The 20049-nt window shown below is 52.6% G+C and overlaps 1 protein-coding gene across 1 annotated transcript in view; it reads right to left on the bottom strand.

Moving 5' to 3' along the window:
- The window catches only part of ADCK1 (aarF domain containing kinase 1), a 120465-nt gene that overhangs the window by 35287 nt on the left and 65129 nt on the right, over window positions 1-20049 (bottom strand). Inside the window, exon 5 of the mRNA XM_080809450.1 lies at window positions 6405-6563. Coding sequence (XP_080665576.1) covers window positions 6405-6563 — 159 coding nt within the window. The remainder of the gene's footprint in view (window positions 1-6404; window positions 6564-20049) is intronic.

Genomic DNA, 20049 nt, shown 5'->3' on the forward strand with positions numbered 1-20049 from the left:
TGTTAAAACTGCAACCGAAATAAGACTGACTGTTATTAAGTTATTATATCTTATAAAAGAAATAACGCTCTATGGGAAAACAGCACGCTAAACAGAATACCTGCACGGATCCGAACTGGTAAAAATGGATGTTCGACAAGGATCGAAAATCAATTCAGAGTGATGTAAACAGCTTGCCATTCATGGGGCTTATCTTTATTCCGATAAGTTATTAAAGTGCACACTTTTTACAAAACAGAATTATAGGGTGAAGAGAAGCTTCCATGGGATAGTCTACATCTCTGGGTTTTTTTTAATGTATTTTAGAAAATAAAATCAGCTGTTGGCGTCTGTGCCAACACAAACATTACTAGCCACCCACTGTTCAATCAACACATTCTGAAAAGAAACAAGATGACAGACAAGCGTGAGCTAAAAATGTTGTTCAAAAAAAGTCAACGACATGACCGTCACAGGCCTTTATTTTTAGAGACCCTTGGCATGGGCCAGATGATATCAAACAGTGGATCGGATCTGGTACTCAGACCGGAGTCCCAACCCCGTGTGGGAGAGTGCCTTGGGGACAGTTGGCATGTGGAGAGCAGGAGTTAGATGCTTTAGGGAGTGACAGAGCAAGGGGGGATTCATCATCAATTCCAGAAACTTATGAGGGAACAGGGAGTGAAACGGGGTGGTGCTACTGGGACCAGGGGATTATGGCTTTACCACCAGCACGCAGGCCCTCTGAGTCCTGCCGTGCCCTCTGACAGTGAGATCGGAGTGAGATCCAGCCCGCTGAGCTCCCTGCTACTGTGGGCAAGGGCTGCTGCAAAGCCAGCCACCAGCAGATGAACAGACTCTGCCTTGTCAGTTCACCCCTTCCTGCTGAATCATTGTTCCAATCTCTGGGCCCAATTAGTCTGGCTCTGGACAGCCACTCAAATCAATAAGAGTCACTGGCCGTGCATCTAGAAGTAGAGTTGCCACAACTATTAAAGGGGCAATATCAGGTGATAATGACAAAGCTGAAAAACACACTTGGCTGTGCCTTTCTCTTTTGTGCAAAGTCACCAACACATCAGGTACATCAAACCCCATTCACCAAAACTTGGCTCCCACCCTCCCAGCATCATTCAATAGTCCATCCAAGAGACTGTCCCCTGCCCCAAGAGGAGTGCCAGGTTCTCAGGAGACACAAAACACAAAGGTGGCATGTGCTAGTAGGTGCCAACCCAAAAGGCATTTCCCTCACTTCCTGGATAACAGAACCCCAATTCTGTGCATCTCTCATGTCCTTCAAGGAAGGCAGGTCTTAGCTTGAGAAGGTGAATCATGATCCGTCTCCTGTCTCTCACCAAGACTGATTTAGACTTGGGCATGTGGCCTACTTTTGGCCAATGAGAAATGAAGGAAATGCTATTGAGGGGCTCCTTTTTGATAAGGAATATAATGGAAGAAACAGGCCCTCTTTGACACTGGATGTTGTCTACTTGTACAGCAGGAACTGCTGCAGCTGTTTTGGGACCATGAGGAGCACTACTTGAGAAGGACAAGCCAGAGTAGAAGACAAAAGGAAACTGGGTCCTGAAAAACCACAGTGAAGTCCTGGATCAGTCAACCTTGGAACAGCCAACACTACTTCTAGGTGTCTGGAAATGTGACATAATAGAAGTTACTATTATTTACACCACTTTTAGTTGGATTTTTCTGGTACTTGCAGCCTATAGCATCTTAATGGATACAACCAGTAGCAGTCCCCCACTTTCTCACTCTCAAAACCCTCACTCCCACACCTGACTTTATAGCAGATATGTATGTGGATTTAAGCAGCTCACCTCTTCAACTGCAAATAGTCAAAGGTTACCCCCTATTAGTCATTCTCTCCTTAGTATGAATCACTCTAGTCGGATCATCTTCCTTTCAAGACGATGCTGGGAGGCATCGCACAGTTGGAGAAGAGAGAGGGACAACAGTGGGCAGTGGGAGAGAGGCACGAGGACAGAAAGCACCTGCAGCGGTCATAAAGAGAAGCACCAGAAAGCTACGTTTTTTCTCACCCTGTTCTCAAGCTGCTGGTGGGTAAGGTGGCCTTATGCGCCCCTGAAATCACTCTTCTCCTGCTAACACACATGAGAACCTTTCTGGGGTACTATTCTGGGTTAGCACTCAGAACCAAAATTATAAGACTCGTTTCAAATATAAAATGAGATGAGCTTTCCAGTTAGGCTCCTCTTCGTTTTACAGAGAAGGCTGAGCCAAGGAGGATGTTTTCCCACCAGAGACCAAGCCCAATGGTGCTGCTGTTAATGCTGAGGTGGTGACCTCGGCCTCAGCCACTGTGCACAACCCCTCTGTCCTCTGCACATGGCTGCCAGGCCATACTTCCCAAGGAAAGAGTCTGATGCTTATCTCCTGGAGGAAGATGCCAAATCTTTACAAGTGCTATCATTGCCATTGACCCGCCGGCAGCCATTACTTAGGGAGTCAGCGTGTCTCTGCGTAGAGAAACGGTGTCAGCTGTCCTTCCAGCCCAAGTGGGTCCCGGTGGCACCGCTGGGGAGAGGCAGGTTCCTGCCTGACACCGGCGTGGCTGCTGGGTCTGAGGACACCCAGGGATGCTCCGAGACTCCCAGTTCACTCCCAATTGTGGCTGTTGCATAGCTACTGACAGGTGCTCCAGAAAACTCGGGTTTCCAGAAGGAAGCCTGGTGCCACTCAGGAACCCTGCTCCCGAGCCCTGGTCAGCTCCCTTTCCCGTCACACGGAGCTGCTATTCCAAACCCTCACCCCCACCCCCGGCCTCCAATGCCACCTCCTACCCCCTCATTCTCAGCAGATGGTCTTGCCTCCTACTGCAGTGAAAAAAATAGGGCTATCAGGCTGGTTACAACTCAGCTGCCCACTTTCCCTCCACCATCCTCCCTGCCCCCCACACTCATCTGCGCGCAGCCTCTCCACCTTGCTCCAGGCTCCAAACAAAGGCTGACCGAGGCTAATGCTTCCAGCTGGGTCCTTACAGCCCAATCCCTGGAGTCACCCAGTTACTTCCCTCTCCTGGATCTCCAGCACCCCCCCCCACCACCAATCCATGGCCACCCTCCCTCTCAGGGACAGCCTGCTCCAGTCCCCACCTCTGATCCTGAGCTTTGCTCTAAACAGCACACAGGACCCTCCCCACGTCACCTGAGTGACCCCTGAGTATTCTATGTCTGCCATCTCCACTCCCTGGGGCCTCAGTTTACTCCCACCCCCTCAACCCAGTCTCCTTGCTCGCCCCAGGGACTCTCAGTCACCAAATCTGAGAGGCCTTTTCCAGAGCTTTGCTAATTTTATCTCCCACTTGACAACACGGAGTAATTCTGGCAGACTGTATTTTCCCAAATGGCTGCAACAATACCTCCCATTCTGATGCTCTTCTAGAACCTGGCCACGCCCCCATCAAGAAGTAGAGTACCTCCCACCCCGCCCCCCCTTAAACTAAAGGAGCCTCTGTGACTCTTGTTTTTGCCAACAGAGTAAGGAAGAAGTAGTGCTATGTGCCTGCCAAGGCAGGGTCATACCATGGTCATGTGCTTTCTGCCTTATTCTCGTGGGACATTCACTCTTGGAACCCCGCTGCCATGCTGCAAGGAAGCCCCAACAGCTGCGGAGAGGCCTATCTGGAAGGACGCAAGGCTCTGCCCCCAGCCTCAGCTGAGCTGCCAGCCACGTGAATGAGCCACTTGGAAGTGGACCCCCAGTTTCATCAGACCATCCAGCTGGCACCACACGAAATTCATGAGTCTCTGTACCAAGCCCTGCCCAGACTGCAGATTCAGGACCCAAACACACAACTGTTGGGGGCACCTGGGTAGTTCAGTTGGCTAAGTGTCTGCCTTCAGCTCAGGTCATGATCCTGGGGTTCTGGGATGGAGCCCTCTGTTGGGCTCCCTGCTCAGCGGGGAGCCTGCTTCTCCCTCTCCCTCTGCCCCTCCTCCTGCTCCTGCTCCCTCTCTGGCTCTCTCTCTAGAATAAATAAAATCTTAAACACACACACACACACACACACACACACACACACACACACCCGTTGTTTTAAGCTGCTGCGTTTTCTAGCTCTCTTCTTGAAGTTGTTTCCGCGGAATGTAGCAACACTGGTTCTCCTCCGATCTGTCTGGCTGTGCCATCTCCATTTCTCCATTCCCCCAGGAGTTTAACTTCCTGGGCGTACTCCCCTGATGACAGTATTCCTCACAGCTCTCCCCTTGTCTCTCCTTTTCTCTTTGCCCCGCCCTTCCAAGTGACCTCAACTACCACCTCCCAGCCAGACTCATCTACCTACCGTGAGTCCCCTTGCTGCTAAATCCCACACGTGTGGTTCCAGCCGGAATGGAGACCACCAGAGCAAAGCCCGATCCAGTCTCCCGACGGCAGTACCCAAGCTCTCCTGGGGGCTCCGTGGCCCACTCCACCCGGCTCCGAGAGCACCCTGACCCTGCCGCTCTCATAAGGAACTGCATTTCCCATCTAGCCTTGGCCCAAGGGCAGCACTGGTGGGAGACTGGGGGAGAGAAGGAGGTGGAAACCCACTGCCTCAAACGGATCTACAGCCCCGCCTCCCAGGTGAGGGGCTCTGAGGCTGTGATCCACCTGTCAAAGGACCCCCCTCCGCCAGGGGCCGGCTCTACCAGGTGACCCCAGCCGCCAGCCCCAGGGAACCACCTCTTCTCCCTGTCCCTCCACCTTGAGGGTGGCGGTGGCTTCCAGCCGTTGGTAACTGTCTTACCCTCCCGTCTGGCCTCTCTGCAATTCCATCCCATGAGAGCCCCATTTTCTCTTTTAAATTCCGTCTGCTGGAAATACGTGATTTTGTTTCTTCCCAACTGGACCCGGACGGATACACTGGTGAAAGGCACCCAAACTTAATCATGTAAGCCAGAAACCTACAATTTGTTTTACTCTCCTTCCACTCATTCCTACCGTTATTTGCCTCCACCGCACGGAAAGCTGCTCACCACGTCCTGATGACTCCGCCCCTCGGCTCACGCCTCCCCTTCACTCCCACTACACTGCCCTGGGTCACATCATTATTTTTGGCTCAGACCAGTGCAGCAGCCCCTCCATTAGTCGCCCTGGCTACAGTCTTTCTGCCTTCCTATACATCCTCCAGACTGCCAACAGACTTTTGTCTCTAATGTACATCTGATCGCGACATTCCCCTGATTTAAAATTCTCAAATGGTTCCCTGCTGGCTACAGGAGAGAATCAGATCTGCTCGGGTCCACAGAAGATGCAGATTTGCTGTGTATGCTGTTCTGTGCCTTGGCCTGGAAGATCAGGCCCTCTGTGTGGTCCCTGCCTACCTTCCCAGCCCCCTCTGCAGTCACTCCCAGCCATACCACCTGAACCAGCTCAATTCTTCTCCAAGCCCACCCTGTTCCTCTAAGACTGGACCTCCGCACAGGCTGGCTATCCTTCCCCTGCCCCGCCGTCTCACGGGCCCCTCCGTGAAGCCCCGCCCCCAACACACCCATCAACGCACCATGGTGCTGAGGGCACCATGCATACACCCCTTTGGCGGAGCTCACATCCCCACACCGTGGCTGTTGGTGTCCAGACCTGCCCTTCCACTAAACAGGGAACTCCCCCGGGGATGAAGATGGAGCCCCCTCACTCCCCCCATGACCCACCCGGTGCCTGGTGCAAAAGTGACCTTCCATGCATGTTCGGAGCTTAGTCAGGGTGAGCTGAGGAAACAGACTATGAGTCCAGAGTGAGGAAAGAGAACAGGGGAAGGCAGCCCGCAGAGAAGGGGAGGGACATACTGGAAGGTGAAGCGCCCGCCCTCCCGGGGCCAGGCTGTGGCCACCACCCAACCAGCACCCACCTCACCCTCCCTTGCTCTGGGGACAGAACTAGAAAAGTCCAGAGATACAGTCTCCAGCTGGGCTTCTCCCAGGAACATTTTTAGGTGGACAAGCTTGTTCAGTCAGAACAGGAGATAAGCAAACACGGAATCTGCATAAATGTTTCTTTGGGATCTTCCTGTCATTTTTACATCCCTTGGTTCTCCACGTGCTCCCTATTGTTACAATTTAACAAACTAAGATGTAACTTTTCTACCCCCAAGGAAATCACTTTTGGTTCATCTCATTTCTTCAATATCCACCTGAGGTCTTGTTGGCCCCGGCAGCTACACGTCATGCTCTGAGACCATCCCCAGATAGTTCCTAGGAACAAATCAAGACGAACTGATGCGCCCAGCCACGGGTCCCCCAGTCACAGCATTGTCAGGACACCTCCTTTGTCGTGGTCTCAAGCTTTCCTCATCCACTCTGCTGTTCAATGGGTCACACTCCACCCAGTTGCCTTGAACCAGTGTCCCTGGAGCCACCTAGTTTCCAGAGAAATATAAAGCGAGGACAAAGGAAAGGGCAGGCTCTCACCTCCATCAGGAGAATGTCCTTCGAGCTCTGAGACTGCACCTTTGGATGCTGGACCTTCACGGCCACGGTCCGCCCATCACGCAGCACCGCCTTGTGGACCTGGGCCAGGGAGGCGGCCCCCAGGGGGGTGTCGTCAAAGCTCACAAACAAATCATGGATCTGTCAAGAGTGGAGAGAGGACAGAGCAATTAAGATGACTCAGTTCAGTGAGAGGGGACGGGCCAGGCCAATAGATTTTCTGCTCTACCAGTTGTACGCCAACCCAATGCCTTGTGCGGGCTCTTTGCTGCCACAGAGATTCACAGCAGGCATACGGAGGGAGCGAGAGAGAAAACACACATGGAGGGGTGTCCACATACGCATGCATGGGTGCCCTGAGCACCTCCATTCAAGGCCAAAGAAGTGTTGTCCAGAACGTTCAGAACTGAGGACCATCAGCTCATTTAGTTACGCACCCCTGCACCCCCGGGCTGTAACGCAGGTACGTGAAATCAAGAGTTAACAGAACCCCGGCCCCAGGCAGCCCAAGACAGGGATCAGACACTCCAATCCACCAACACGGAAGAGCTCGAGGGACCCCAGTTTGGAGGTTCCAAACGCAGCAGCCACCTCTTGTTCCTGCCTGAACAGCAGCTCAACACAGGTCCCCAAACCCACCCTCAGCCTGGCCAAGTGGCAGAGACCCCAGGGCTACACACCCCAGCCTCGCTTTTGGTCCCCACCTGCAATGCCACCCAAAGGTGGCCTTGGGCCGACCCCTCGCCTTCCTCTACAAAACAGAACCCGTGCTCCTTACTCTTCTGTCTTCTCTTCCCTTCTTCCGTCCCTCCTTCCCTTTCAGAAATGCAAAACCAAATTTTCCTGAAGGGAAAAAAGTCTTTGTGACTTGAGGGATTGCACCTACGTGGTCCAGGTGGTAATATTTTACCAGATGGGAAGGAGACCCCAAAAGCCTTTTGGAAAAATGTCCAAGGCTGAAATTCTGACCCCCTCCACTTTTTGAAGTCCCTGTATGGCTTTCCAATCCTAGAAGGTCCAGACATATTCTCTCTCTCTCTCTCTCTCACACACACACACACACACGTATGAATGTGTACACACAGGATTAGTCCCATGGTCCTCCTTCTCACATCCCCCAGGCTCTCACCCTGAGGCCCATCCATCCGTGCCCCTGCTTCCCCCAGGCCCCTTCTGCATCAGGCACTCTCTCCTGCCCTTCGGCCCCCTCCTCTCCTTGGACTTCAGCAGTCAGACGACCCTCGGCCACCATCCCATCCCTCTGCTTACTAGGCTGCGCCGACACCTTGCTAATCTCCCTCATAAATCACTCCCTCCAGCCCTGTCATCATTTTCGTAGCTTTCACTAAACTCCATCCCATTTATCAACATCCTTCGGAAGCCAAAGGTCCAGGCAACATGGGAGGGGCCCACACTTCTCTGACACGGGAGATGGGTACGGATTGGCTTCCCTGGCCTCCTTCCTCTTCATTGGGTTTTTATTTGTGCCCCTCCCCATGCCTACTTCTCCCATCCTTCCCCAACCACACACTTGTCTTTTTCCTTCCCTCCTGAGTTTGAGGTTCCCTGAGGACCAGATCGTCCCCACATCAATCATCGCAGGTCTCTCCCTTTATCCTCAACTTGGGCTTGGCTTGGGAGAACAAAAGAACCACCATCCCTGTAGACCCCATCAGAACATCACCTTCAAGTGGGCAGAGATTTTTGTCTGTCTTATTAGCTGCTGAATTCCCTGTGCTTAGAATAGCACCAGAGGGGCCCCTGGGTTGCTCAGTCAGTTAAGCGTCTACCTTCGGCTTCGGTCATGACCCCAGGGTCCTGGGATCCAGCCCCGAGTCGGGCTTCCTGCTCAGTGGGGAGTCTGCTTCTACCTCTGGTGCTCTCCCTGCTCATTCTCTCTCTCAAACACACAAATAAATAAAATCTTAAAAAAAAAAAAAAAAAGAATAGCACCGGAACTAGCTTGTGGTGAATACATATTTGTTGAAAGACTGAATCCACTATTCTCTCTCTTGGAGAGGAACTGAATCAACTCTTTCTTCCTTTTCAAGGATGGACCTTCCAGCTCCCACACCCCTCCTAGTCTAAAGGCCCCAATGTAAAAGCACATGTCCTGCGTGGGATTTACCCAGGTGGACTCCACCCATTATACCAGCGTGGGTGTGAGACCCCAGCCTGGCCAATCAGAAACTTGAATACCCTGGGTCACGCTGACGGGTTCAGAGAGGAACATGTCACGCAACTGATCTAATCAGACTCAACTGTTTCACTTTTGTTTGAACTGTGGGAGAAAAGATTCTTTCTCTCTGCTGAACTTGAAGGTAAAAAGTCGAAGTCTGGAGCTACCAGGAATCCCAGAGTAGCAACAAAGAGGAAAGCAGAGCCAAGAGACAGAGTGAATCTTGGTCAGCAAGGTTGGGCCCCTTGATCTAGCCATGCCTGAAGACTCACCCTATAATTCCCTTTTTTGCTTAAGTCAGTTTGTGTTGTTTTCTGTCACACAGGAATGAAGGGGCTCTGACTGAGAGTTCTCAGGCCCCATCTGGGTTAGACGAAAGAAACATAGGCATGGTGCCGGGCACCCCCAAGAGGCTCAATAAGTGTGAGTTCCTTTCCCTCCCCTTGCCCCTCCCCTCAGTGCCCTCCTGCTGGGACAGCGATCCAGGAATAGAAGGGAGGTAGACTTCAGCAACATTCTGAGCCATTACATAATGAAATGAACAAGAACTGCCTTTAGAAACCCTCTGGTTGTTCCTGAAGGAGCACCAAGGAGAATGCTTTCTGGAGCAGATCTGCAAACTCAGACATTCCCAGGCAGCTGGAATGGCCCCCTCTGCCCACTGCAAAAGGACTTGGGGGGTCACTTGACTCTACTCCTCACCCCAAGCCTCCACGTGGCTCCCTGGGAACACTGGCTTGTTTCCTAAGAAGGACAGCCAGGCTTCAAACCAGTGTCATTGCAGGGACGTTGCAGAGTCATTGCAACTGAAGAGTGACATGGCATCACTAGGGCTGTGTGGCAAGAACAGCTGCCAGGAGCACTCCAGGGAGAGGTGAAGGAAGGAAAGGGCTGAGGCAAGCATTTCCCCATCTCCTGGGTAAGAGGAAGCCTGGTCTGCCATATCCCCAGGGACTGAGAAGGGGACCTCCCACCGTTCGCTGTCTCCACCAGGGCAGACAGGGGGTCTGGAGCTCAGAATACCACCTCAGCCCAGATGCCAGTACAGCACCCTGAAAGAGGCCCCAGCTGTGAGGACCTGCCCTAATCCCAGCTTGACCAGTGGCAGCAAAGAGAGGCATGGGAAATGCACCACCCAATCTGCACAGGGAACCCGTTGGGCAGATCCCCACCCCACCCCTGCCCACCCACCACCTCCCCAGGGCCCCTGCAGCCATCCTTTCCCCTCTATCAGGAAGCAAGTCACACTCCCACACCCTCCTGTGCTTACACACACACACACACACACACACACACACAATAATTGATTGCTAGTGAATGTTCCTAGCTGGCTTATAAAAAAGGTAATTAAAGATTGGTGCTGCAGCCTGTAATTAAATATGAATAAAGTATCTCTAAATGGAACCTTGATTCAAAGTGCTCAGTGGAAGTACTTTACGCTGATAGATAGTAAGGAAAAATAGACCCTGTCCCGAAAGCAGAATTATACCCCCTGTGCAGCTGACACCAACGCCGCCCCTCCCCTCGGGCCCCAGCCCCCAGCCCTCTGAGCAGAAAGCCATTAGCAGAAACCAACTGCAGCACGGGCAGCAATTAGATTCAAGCAGGGCCCTCGGCTGCCTCCAGTCGCTCGCAGAAACCTGTCTCCCCTTCTAAGCCTGTCTTTCCCCCGTTCCTCTTTTTTTTCCTCTGGGTCTGGCGACAAAATCAATTAAGTAAAACAGCTGCATTTTAAAATGACTAGTTATGTGCTTTTTAATTACTGTCGGCCCATGATTCAAATATATCGATGCCCCTGTCTAGAAAAGGAAAAATAATCAGGAAAAAAGTTTCTCCAGCTCTGTATGGTCTGGTTTTTCAGGGTGTGTCTATGTTTGTGTGTGTGTGTGTGTGTGCGCGCGCGCGCGAGCGTGTGCACGCGCATGTGTGTAAAAGTGGGAGGTGGTGTTTGTTTTTTTATGAGCAGAAAACATCAGAAGGGCAAGAAGAAATGTGTCACACACACACACACACACACACACACACACACACACACACGGCTCAGGTTAAGACCAGCAGGCTGGCGTCAGCTGGGGCCCAGGAAACCTAGACCACATGATTTTAGACCCAGGTACAGGGCCAAGAGGGAGAAGCTCCAGAAAGTTAGCTCTACAGCTTCCCACGAAGCCAGTTTTCTGGGCAATGTTTCCAAAAGGCCACACTGGGCAGCCAAGCACTGGCCAGGGTTCTTGTTTTACCCAAAATAAGGTAACAGGAAGTCAGGATCTTCTGTAAAATCCATAATAGGACTCTTGGAAGGAGTTTCACTAAGTCTCTCCATCCGCCAGCCAGCCTCAGGCCCCTCACCACCCCCAGGAAGAGAGATGTCCTGGATTTTCCAAGATGGCCCAATTTCAAATATTCCATCCCGCTGTCCCCAGAGTCATGCACATCAGACCTCTTCTGGATATACTACCTCAAATATCCTTGACATAAGATGATATCAACAAATCTGACAAACCCAGAACTGGATGGCTGCAGATGAACAGATAAGAGCTTGCCTCAAAGCAGGCAAGTCCAGGCCTAGCTGCTAAGGCCACGCAGTTCCCACTCAGGACCTGGGAAGACGGCCCAGGGCAACTGGGGCAGGTTACCATGGCATCAGCAGCAAACAACACCTGGCTCTTGAGGTCTAGAGATGCCCCTGTCCCCACGCCTGGCTGAGTGCCAGCAGCCATCCACCACAGTCTGACGGGGAGAGGGACAAGTCCCCGTACTAATGGAGTAGCTGCAAGTGAACCTGCCCCACTCCCTGCCCCCAGCCTGAAGCTGATAAGAAAGCTCCAGCCTCCTAGGACTCTGCAAAGCCAGGACTGCCTGCCTTGAGCAGAAAACCCACTGTCACTTCCCATATGCCTCTTCTGGAAACCCACCCCTTCCTCCCGGCACCGTTTCCCAGGGACCCGCCCCCGGCACCCCTCCATCTCACCGTCACCTCGCCAGCTGCTATCTCGCTTTGCTGCAATTCCTGCTCCTTTCGCTTAAACATGCCTGGTTTTGCATCCCACCTGTTTAGGGTCATTCCAGCTCCTTCTAAGTAACACCTGACACTGACAGCAACTAGGTGACCCATACCCTCTCATCCCCCCTGCAGCGGCTTTAAAATACATCCACAGGTGCTTACATACTCCTCCCCTTGTGAGGTGCGGCCCACTGCCCACCTGAGTGTGAGCTAGATCCACGACCGCAGCACAGAGAGGAGGTTAGGGCATGCCTTCTGAGACGTCACTGTGACTCCTTCCTGTCCCCTCCCGGAGAGCGCACTCCTGCCCGCCATGCCAGTAGGACACTCGAGCAGTGCGCGGAGAGGTCCAGGGATGAGGAAGCAAGGCCTCCTGCCCACAGTGAATCATCCTGGAGGCAGAATCTCCTTCCCCACTCAGGCCTTCAGATGAATGCAGCCCCCTGCCCAAAGCCTGACTCCGCCCTCACAGAGACAGAGCCAGAAGCACCCAGGAAGGCATGCCCACATTCCTGGCCCACAGAAACTGTACCGTGTCAAGTGCTTATTGTTTGCGGGTAATTTGCTCTGTAGCAACAGCTAACTAGTACACCCCACGCACACCCACGCCAGACATCACTAATCGATCACAGCATTTGTTTCTGCTGTGGGCCCAGATGCTGCCTCGGCATCTCTCCCCACACAGTGCTCTGGGTTGCCACTACCAACTGACCAGAGTTAATACGGGAAATGAAACCGATCTGCCATTCCTTAGTTCAAGTCCAACAGTCAGCAAACACGTACCTGCAGGCCTGCCACATGACAGAAACCATGCTGGGTACATGGGCCAACAAAACAGACATCATCTCTGGCCATGAGGAGACCGCCATCCAAAAAATAAGGTAACAGCCTCTGGAAAACATACTTGCATTTTAGCAGGGCCTGCTGGCAACAGTGCCCCCCACCCAGTGACAATTCACCCAACCCTGGCGGGACTTTCTGGCAAGATCAGAAGAGGAGACCTCCGGTATCACGATGTAGACCCTGGGAGGTCGTGGGGGGTGAGGGAAGCCAAGGCACCCGAGTGTCTCTTTGCCCCCACTCAACAGCTGCCCTGCCTCAAGGTGGGTCTACCCCCACCTCTGGCTTCCCACACAGAGAAATTTATTATAATACAGATAATAATGAAAATAATAGCTCGAGGACACAGAGTCCCTGTCTTCCATAGAATCTGCGTTCTCTCTGGGGTTCTGGAAGATCAAACTATTCGTGCTGCAGAGCTATTAGCTATTGCTATTGCCTAGCTGAGAAGAAAGAACGAAGGGCCAGCGGCAGAACCTGAGGCCTTTCTTGACAAGGGTCAACCACAGAAATTATAAAATAGTGCTGCTCTCTAAATTTGCACAAGGAGGCTGGCACAAGCCTCAGCTGTTACCAATATGCTAAGAGCCTCCAGGTACAGGATAATCATCCACCTGGCTCTGTGAAGGGCATCACGGTTCAGACCGAGCTTCCCTCCTCCCACAGGACAGTGACCAGCAGCTGGCAGAGAAGCAAGAAGCCAGGAGCAGTCACACCCCAAGGCCATGGGTGTGTTCCCTGAGAATGCCCACCAGCTGGCCAGCACAGTGGGACCTGAGAAAAATAGGGCATAGTAATTCCAGTGGAAGGTCTGGGTCAAATTTCCCAGGCTCAGATTTTGGCTCCATGCTGCACTGGCTTGGTCAGTTATCAAGATAATGACCCATCTGTGCCTCAGCTTCCTCATCTGTAAAATGGGAATTCTAATACCTACCTCATAGAGTCATCATATGAAATAACACACATGAAGTGTCTAGAATATGGCCTATGAAAGAGCCCCGATAATTCTGGCAGGAATACCGGATGCCCATTTAATGCCTCCATAAAGAGGACAGAGTGGTATAATGAAAAGAGCACTGGACAAAGAGCCAGCAATTCTAGGCTCTCAGTTCTATTCTGTCAGTGAGTAAAAGCCACCATATTCCTTTCTCCTCCAATCTATCCTCCACAGGCAGCTAAAGTGAGTCTTCCAAACATAAGCTGATCATGTCACTTCTCTCCGTTTAAACCACTTTGCCAGCCTACCAGAGCCAAAATCCTTAACACAAGCCACCGAGTCTGATCCTGCCCCATCTCCCCCTTCAAATCACAGTGCAACTATTACCTCCTCAGGAGGAGGAGGTAATACGTGTACGTCCTCAGAATTCAGGGTGCCCTTCTGGAGAGCAAGGAACACAGCTGCACTCTGCCCTGACTTATATTTGCTGGATCTCCCTTTTCCCTTCTAAATGACAGACTTCTTCCATTTTTACTCAGCACTGTATTCAAGGCCCCTGACACATCACTGGTATTCAGTAAGTATTTCTTAATGAATGAGTAAGGTTCAATTTTCCCTAACCTCTTCCTGGTGAGGGGACGTTGGGCCTTCCTGATGACTCGGAGTAGCGAACACACTTCCCAGAGGTGGCTACAGTTCCTTCAGGGTAGCTAAGGGAACCTGGTGGGTGCTGGGCACTTCGAGAGTTGCGGTTGGAGGGACTCTATGGAAATGTTGTGATAATAATGATTAATAAAAAGCAGATAAACACCCAGTGTGGTTGGCCAGCCTGGGAAGCCATCCATTAGATCTGTCACTCATTAGAGGTGGGGGTGGGGGCAGTCCAATCAGATCTCCTCAGCTTAAGCAAACCTTCTGTAAATTGTAGGCTGCAGGCACTGACATTTGATAAATTATTCTTCATAATCCGCCGTTGGCTGTCATAAATCTAATCTTTCAACATTCCCCATCTTAATAACTTGTACAGCCTCACTGGGTGACGTGTCTCTGTCTCTGCCTGTGACAGAGATCTCTGGGATAGAAGAAATTGTGCAGAATGAGGTGCAGTATGAAGCCAGGACCCCCCACAAGCCAGGGTCTGGCCTACGTAGGTTATCTGTGGGGTGATCACCGTGTAGAAGCAGTGAGCCATCCTTGGAACCATGGGGTGCCTGCGAGCCAGTGCTTACCCCCCAGCACATGAGTGAGAGACAGGTGGGGCCAGGAGCTCCGTCCCCTCTCTATGGCAACCTACCTATGTGAGAACTTAGTACCTCTTCCTTGAACTTGAGCTTGGTTTGGTATAAGGGATGTCAGGACATCTTTGCTCAACAGGGACTAAATGCTCAACCGAGGGTACTTTCTTACAGCTGCATACTCTTTGTTGCCCTCAAAGTGCTCCTATGTGCTCTCCGCCTTCTCTTGAGGTTGGACAGAGGAGATACAACGGCCCCCACTTTGTAGAGAAGAACACATTCGCTAAATACCATTCATTTATTCATCTATCCAGTGCTTACATGACTAATATAAGCAGGGTACCGTGCTAGTCACTGGGGCCTCAGTAGGGACTGGATCCAAATCAGGTTCAGCCACCCCCCTCTGGAGCCACCACTGGAACTTGAAGTCCGGTGGCAAGACAGGAATTAATCGAGTAATCAAAGGTAAAGGTAAATGGCCAACTTTGATCCATGATATGAAGGGAAAGGTAGCTGATACCGTAAGAGCCTGTGTTCAGAGGATTAAACCTGGTCAGGGAGCACTTCTTGGAGGAGGTGACAAAGAACTGAGATCTGAAGAATGAGGAGGCAGTGAACCAGATGAAGGAAGGAGGAGACATCTTGGCAGCGGGAAGGGCTTGTGGAAACCATACACAAGGGGAACAAGACACAGCGATCTGAGAGCCAGAAAGAAGACGGCCAACAATTCCCACCCCAGAATCCAGGCTGACCTGGGCCCTCCAGATCTCCCCCTGGGGGAGGAGTCCTCATCCGCAGCTTGAGATCATGGCGCGCGAACGCGGGGGGGGGGGGGGGTGGAGGGGGGGGTGGAGACAAGCCACAGTGGCGCACATGCATTTCTGGCAGGGCCTGGGACTGCTAAACCCTGATGGGCTCACATAAAACTATAAAACTCCAAAGGTCTCTTTCCCACAACCTTCAGAGGTTCCTATACCCAAAAATGAAGGAAGAGAGGAAATAAGGCACAGGCGCCCTTGCTTATGGCAGCACCATTTCCTGTCGGGATAGACTTCCCTAGCCTTGGGAGGTGGCAAAATGCCACACGGCAAATGAGCCTAAGCTATGTTCCTATGCCTCGGAGCCCCAAATCTGAGGGCTCAGGTACCAAAGCCCTGGCGATCTTCCTAGAACACCCGAGTAAGAGGTTTTCCAGATTCGCTTTGCATGTAACAGCAGCAGCGCCCAGAGATTTTTAAAGGGGGCAAACCCAGACCTTCAGGATCTACGGGGAAGAGAAAGCCCAAATTCTGAGGTCATTACAAGCACGCCTGGCTGACCTGGTGCAGCGAAGGGAGGGGAAAGAACGTCAGCTCTGGTGTCAGCAGCCCTACCTGCCCACAGGCAGCCGTGTGGCCTCGGGCAAAGTGCTTAGGTCCATTAATTTCTGCAGGATGGGAGTGATGACAACAATACTCAACTTGCAAGGGTGTTGTCCTAAGTGTTAAAGGATATTAGACATCTAGAGCAGGGGGCCCGCAAGCGATGGCCCTTGGGCCAAAACCAGGCCCATGCCTGTTTTTGTATACAGCCCACCAGCTAAGAATACTTTTTTGACATTTTAAATGTTTGAAAAAAAACCAAAAGAACAGTATTTTGTGATACATGAAAACTACATGAAATTCAACTTCAGTGTCCCTGAATGAACTTTCACTGGGACACAACCCACCCATTCATCACACGTCTGTGGCTTCTCCCACGTTGCCACAGCAGAGGTAAGCAGTTCTGACACTGACTGGTTGGCCCAAAAAAACTCAAATATTTACCAGCTGGCCCAACGGTGGATAGAGAGATGGGACCCCAAAGATGTCCATGTCCCAATCCCCAAAGGCTACCCAGAGAGGGAGAGCTATATGGGCCCAAGGGAATCGCCCGGTCCTTATAAGAGGGAGACAGGAGGGTCAGAATGGGAGCAGCAAATATGACAGAGGGAGGCAAGGTGAAATAATGAGAGAGACTGAAAGACGCCACGTGGCTGGCTGGGACGAGGGAGGACAGGGCCACACGCTGAGGAACGTGGGCAGCCTCCAGAAGCTAGACAAGGCAAGAGACTCTCCCTGAGAGCCGCTGGAAGGAACACAGCCCAGTCATCCCTTGAATTTTAGGTTTTCTGGCCCACAGAACAGGAAGATTATAACTGTGTCTTGTCTGAAGCCACTAAATCTGTGCTCTTTCTCACAGCGGCGCTAGGACCCTAACCCAGGCCTCCACGAGGAAGAAGCCTGCTGACCCCTGATGCCGAGCACTAGCGTATCACTCTCAGGACGGGTCTGTTTCATTCTTTCGCTGCATTTCCCAGGGTGATGTTGAGGCTAGAGGGCTGGGGACCGGACAGGGGCTACACGCACAGTGTGCAAACATGGGTCACATGAGAATCCCAAGCCACGGCACCAGGAAGGCACATCACAGTTCTGGTTCCGTGCCAGGTGATGACACCTAGAACCAGTCCCGCCTCCCCCTCCCTGTGTGGGGGTCCTCTGCTCCCCCAGCAGCCTCTTACACGGTATTCCTTCCCAGGCCCCAGGTCAAATCCTAAAACCAGCCTCTTCCCAAGAAGCTCAGTTTCCCTTTCAACCTCACACAAAACCACCAGTCATCGGCTCACACAGCAAAGATGGGAGAGCAGTGGGGGCCCCGGGGAGACACACTCCTGTGATGGTCATTTGCAGGAGCTGCTCCAGCTATGGGAGCAACAGCCTCCCCTATAAGCCTGGCTGTGGGGACAATCATACTCTCTCTCTCTCTCTCTCTCTCTCTCTCTGAGCTTTCCTTAGATCAGGGTGCTGAGGACTTTTTTTTTAATGTCTGGAAACGAGGAACCCAATGCCAGACTCAGCCTCTCAATGCCAAACCCCAAATTGCTCAGTCCCACATAGACTCTCCAACTCTCTGATCACCGACTCTAAGGAGAAAGGGGGCCCCCGGGCAAAGCCCAGCCCCAAAGAAAAACCATTCCCCAAACTGCCAGTGGAGTGAGCAGCTCACGCCACCCCACCAGCCCCCTCAGCACCGTGTCTGTTCTCGGGGGGCCCTCACTGTTCATGCCAGAGCCCTGGGAGCCGAGTGTGCCCTTCCCTCCCCCGCAGCACCCCCCCTACTTAATTCTTCCATGAGTCCTGCTGGTTTTGTCTCCAAAATACATCCATCCACTCCACTTCCAAGGCAGCACCGCTCTTGTCCAGATGAACACAAGAGCCCAGCCCTAGTCACCATGCAGGCCACTGTGGACGGTGTCACTCTCTCCAGAGAGCCCGACACTGGCTGCTAAACTTGGATCCCCGGGTGAGCCCAACGCACATCTCCGGCTGCATCTTTCAGCATCTCTCTGCCCTGCCACCACCATCCCCTTCTGTCCCCAGACGGATCCACGCTTTTTCCCACCTGAGGCCTCTGCATCCTCTGCTCCCTCTGCCTCTATCTCCTAACCCTTCCTGGTCTCAGTTTAATCACCACTTAGTCCTCAGAAAGACCCACCCACCCCCCAGCCTTCTAAACGCAGAGCACTCTCTACTTTTCCCTTGTGGCATTTATCATGAGTGTTCTTACATTTTTATTCTTCTGGTCACTTGTGTAACATCTCGCCATTCCCCTACAATTCGATCGAAGACCGCGGTGGCAGCTTGTCCGGCTACATAACCCCTGGCACGCACACGACAGAACTCCAACAAACATAGGCTGAGCCAATAAATGAACAGACAAATGACTCATGATGCCCAACAGAAGAAAGGCTGTGGAGGGTCCAAAATCACACCTGCGGGACAGCCAAGCCGTTCAAGCCGAGCCCCTGCCCCCACCCAGCCCAGGGCCCCATGTTCCCAGCCCCAGCCCCGGGCCCGGGCAGCACAGGCCCCCTCCCATCTCTCCAGGGTCAGGCACAGCCCCCACCCTGCCCCCGAGGTGATGCCCACCAGAGGCCACATCCTTAGCTCAGGCCACTCCACCTGCCCAAGATGCCCTCTCTGGGCCTTTCAGCTTGTTCTCCTTTTGACAGCACTCAAGTCCTACTCAGGTTTTGCCTTCTCCAGAAGACCCCAATTCGCCCCCCTCTATGACCCTACTGCAGATTCTGAGAGCACCTGAGAGCTGTAGCCGAAACCTCGGATAACTCTCTCGTCTCGTCCTGACCTCTTGTTGAGCTGTCTCTAGCTCCTGCTGTCCCTAAACCAAAGCCCCCCAGGAGTCAGGGTTGTGGGGCGAGTCAGTGACTCAACTAAAGTGGCAAAGTTCTGCATTCTGAGTGAGGGAACTAGGGTTCCCATCCCACCTCTGCCATTACTAGCCCCGTGACCTTAGGGAAGTTGCTTCAGTTTCTCTGGGTCTAAATTCCTCACTTGCTAAAGGGGGTGTTAGAGCCCTTGGTCCCTGGGAGCCTTCCTAATTCTACAATCCTGTAATTCTTAACTTTCCATCCTGTACTCCTATGATGATGCCCCAGCCCACACCAGCCTCCCTCCACACACACACACACACACACACACACACACTCAAGTCTGGCTCTCCACCCAGAGTTGACTTACCCTTCCCGGTGACACAGGCGCACACACAAGGAGTCACCTCCAAAGTGGCACAGGCTGGGCCACAGAGCAGGGCCTCCCCCAGCGGAAACCACCACGGGAACCCAGCCTGGGACACGGGCTGGCTCCTCCAGCCCCATGAATAAAGAAGCAGGCACAGCTGGCCTATTCATAATCAGCATAAAAAATTGATTAGCCCTTTCCAGATTAAACATTATTGTTTCAACGATGAACATAAATCAGCCCGACGTGGACGGCTTGCTTCTCTCTGCTGCCAAGGAGCTGCAGCAGGTAGACCACACGTCGGGACCTGGGCCCGGTGGAGAGAGAGGAGGACTCCTCCCTGGAGAAGTGCCCAGCTCTCAGAAGGTACGCGGGAGGGCAGACCGCCCCTCACCCCCATCACTAGCCCCCTACCTGCGAGCAGAGAGGGGCAGTGCCTTTTCCAGAGGTGAGAAGGAGAAGAACCAAACGACCTCGCCACGTGCTTCTTAGAGCACTTCCTCAGCTGCGTGACTGGACCTTGAGGCAACATAGATCCAGAGCCAGGCTGGGGCCAAAGGCAAGATGGTGGGCCGGTGCACTGTTAGGGGAAATAGTGTGGCCCTTGGGCACAGACTGGGTCTCACAGGCCCTTCCTTCAGTGTGGCCTTGAACCTGGCCCCACACGTCCTACAGCAGCCTGTGGGATTCGAGCGTGTTATGTCTCTACAGTCAGATAACACTCAGGTTCGGTTCCAGCTGAGGTGCTGTCCCATTGTGTGATCCTGAGTAAGTTACTTAGTGTTACAGCTTAGTAAGCTACGACTGGGGAAAACCGGGAAAGGGACACCTAACTCGCCTTGCTTTTGTGAGGACTAAACCGAGGATGTGTATTTGAAA

The sequence above is a fragment of the Martes martes genome (genome assembly GCF_963455335.1).
Source record: "Martes martes genome assembly, chromosome: 7".
NCBI lineage: Eukaryota > Metazoa > Chordata > Mammalia > Carnivora > Mustelidae > Martes > Martes martes.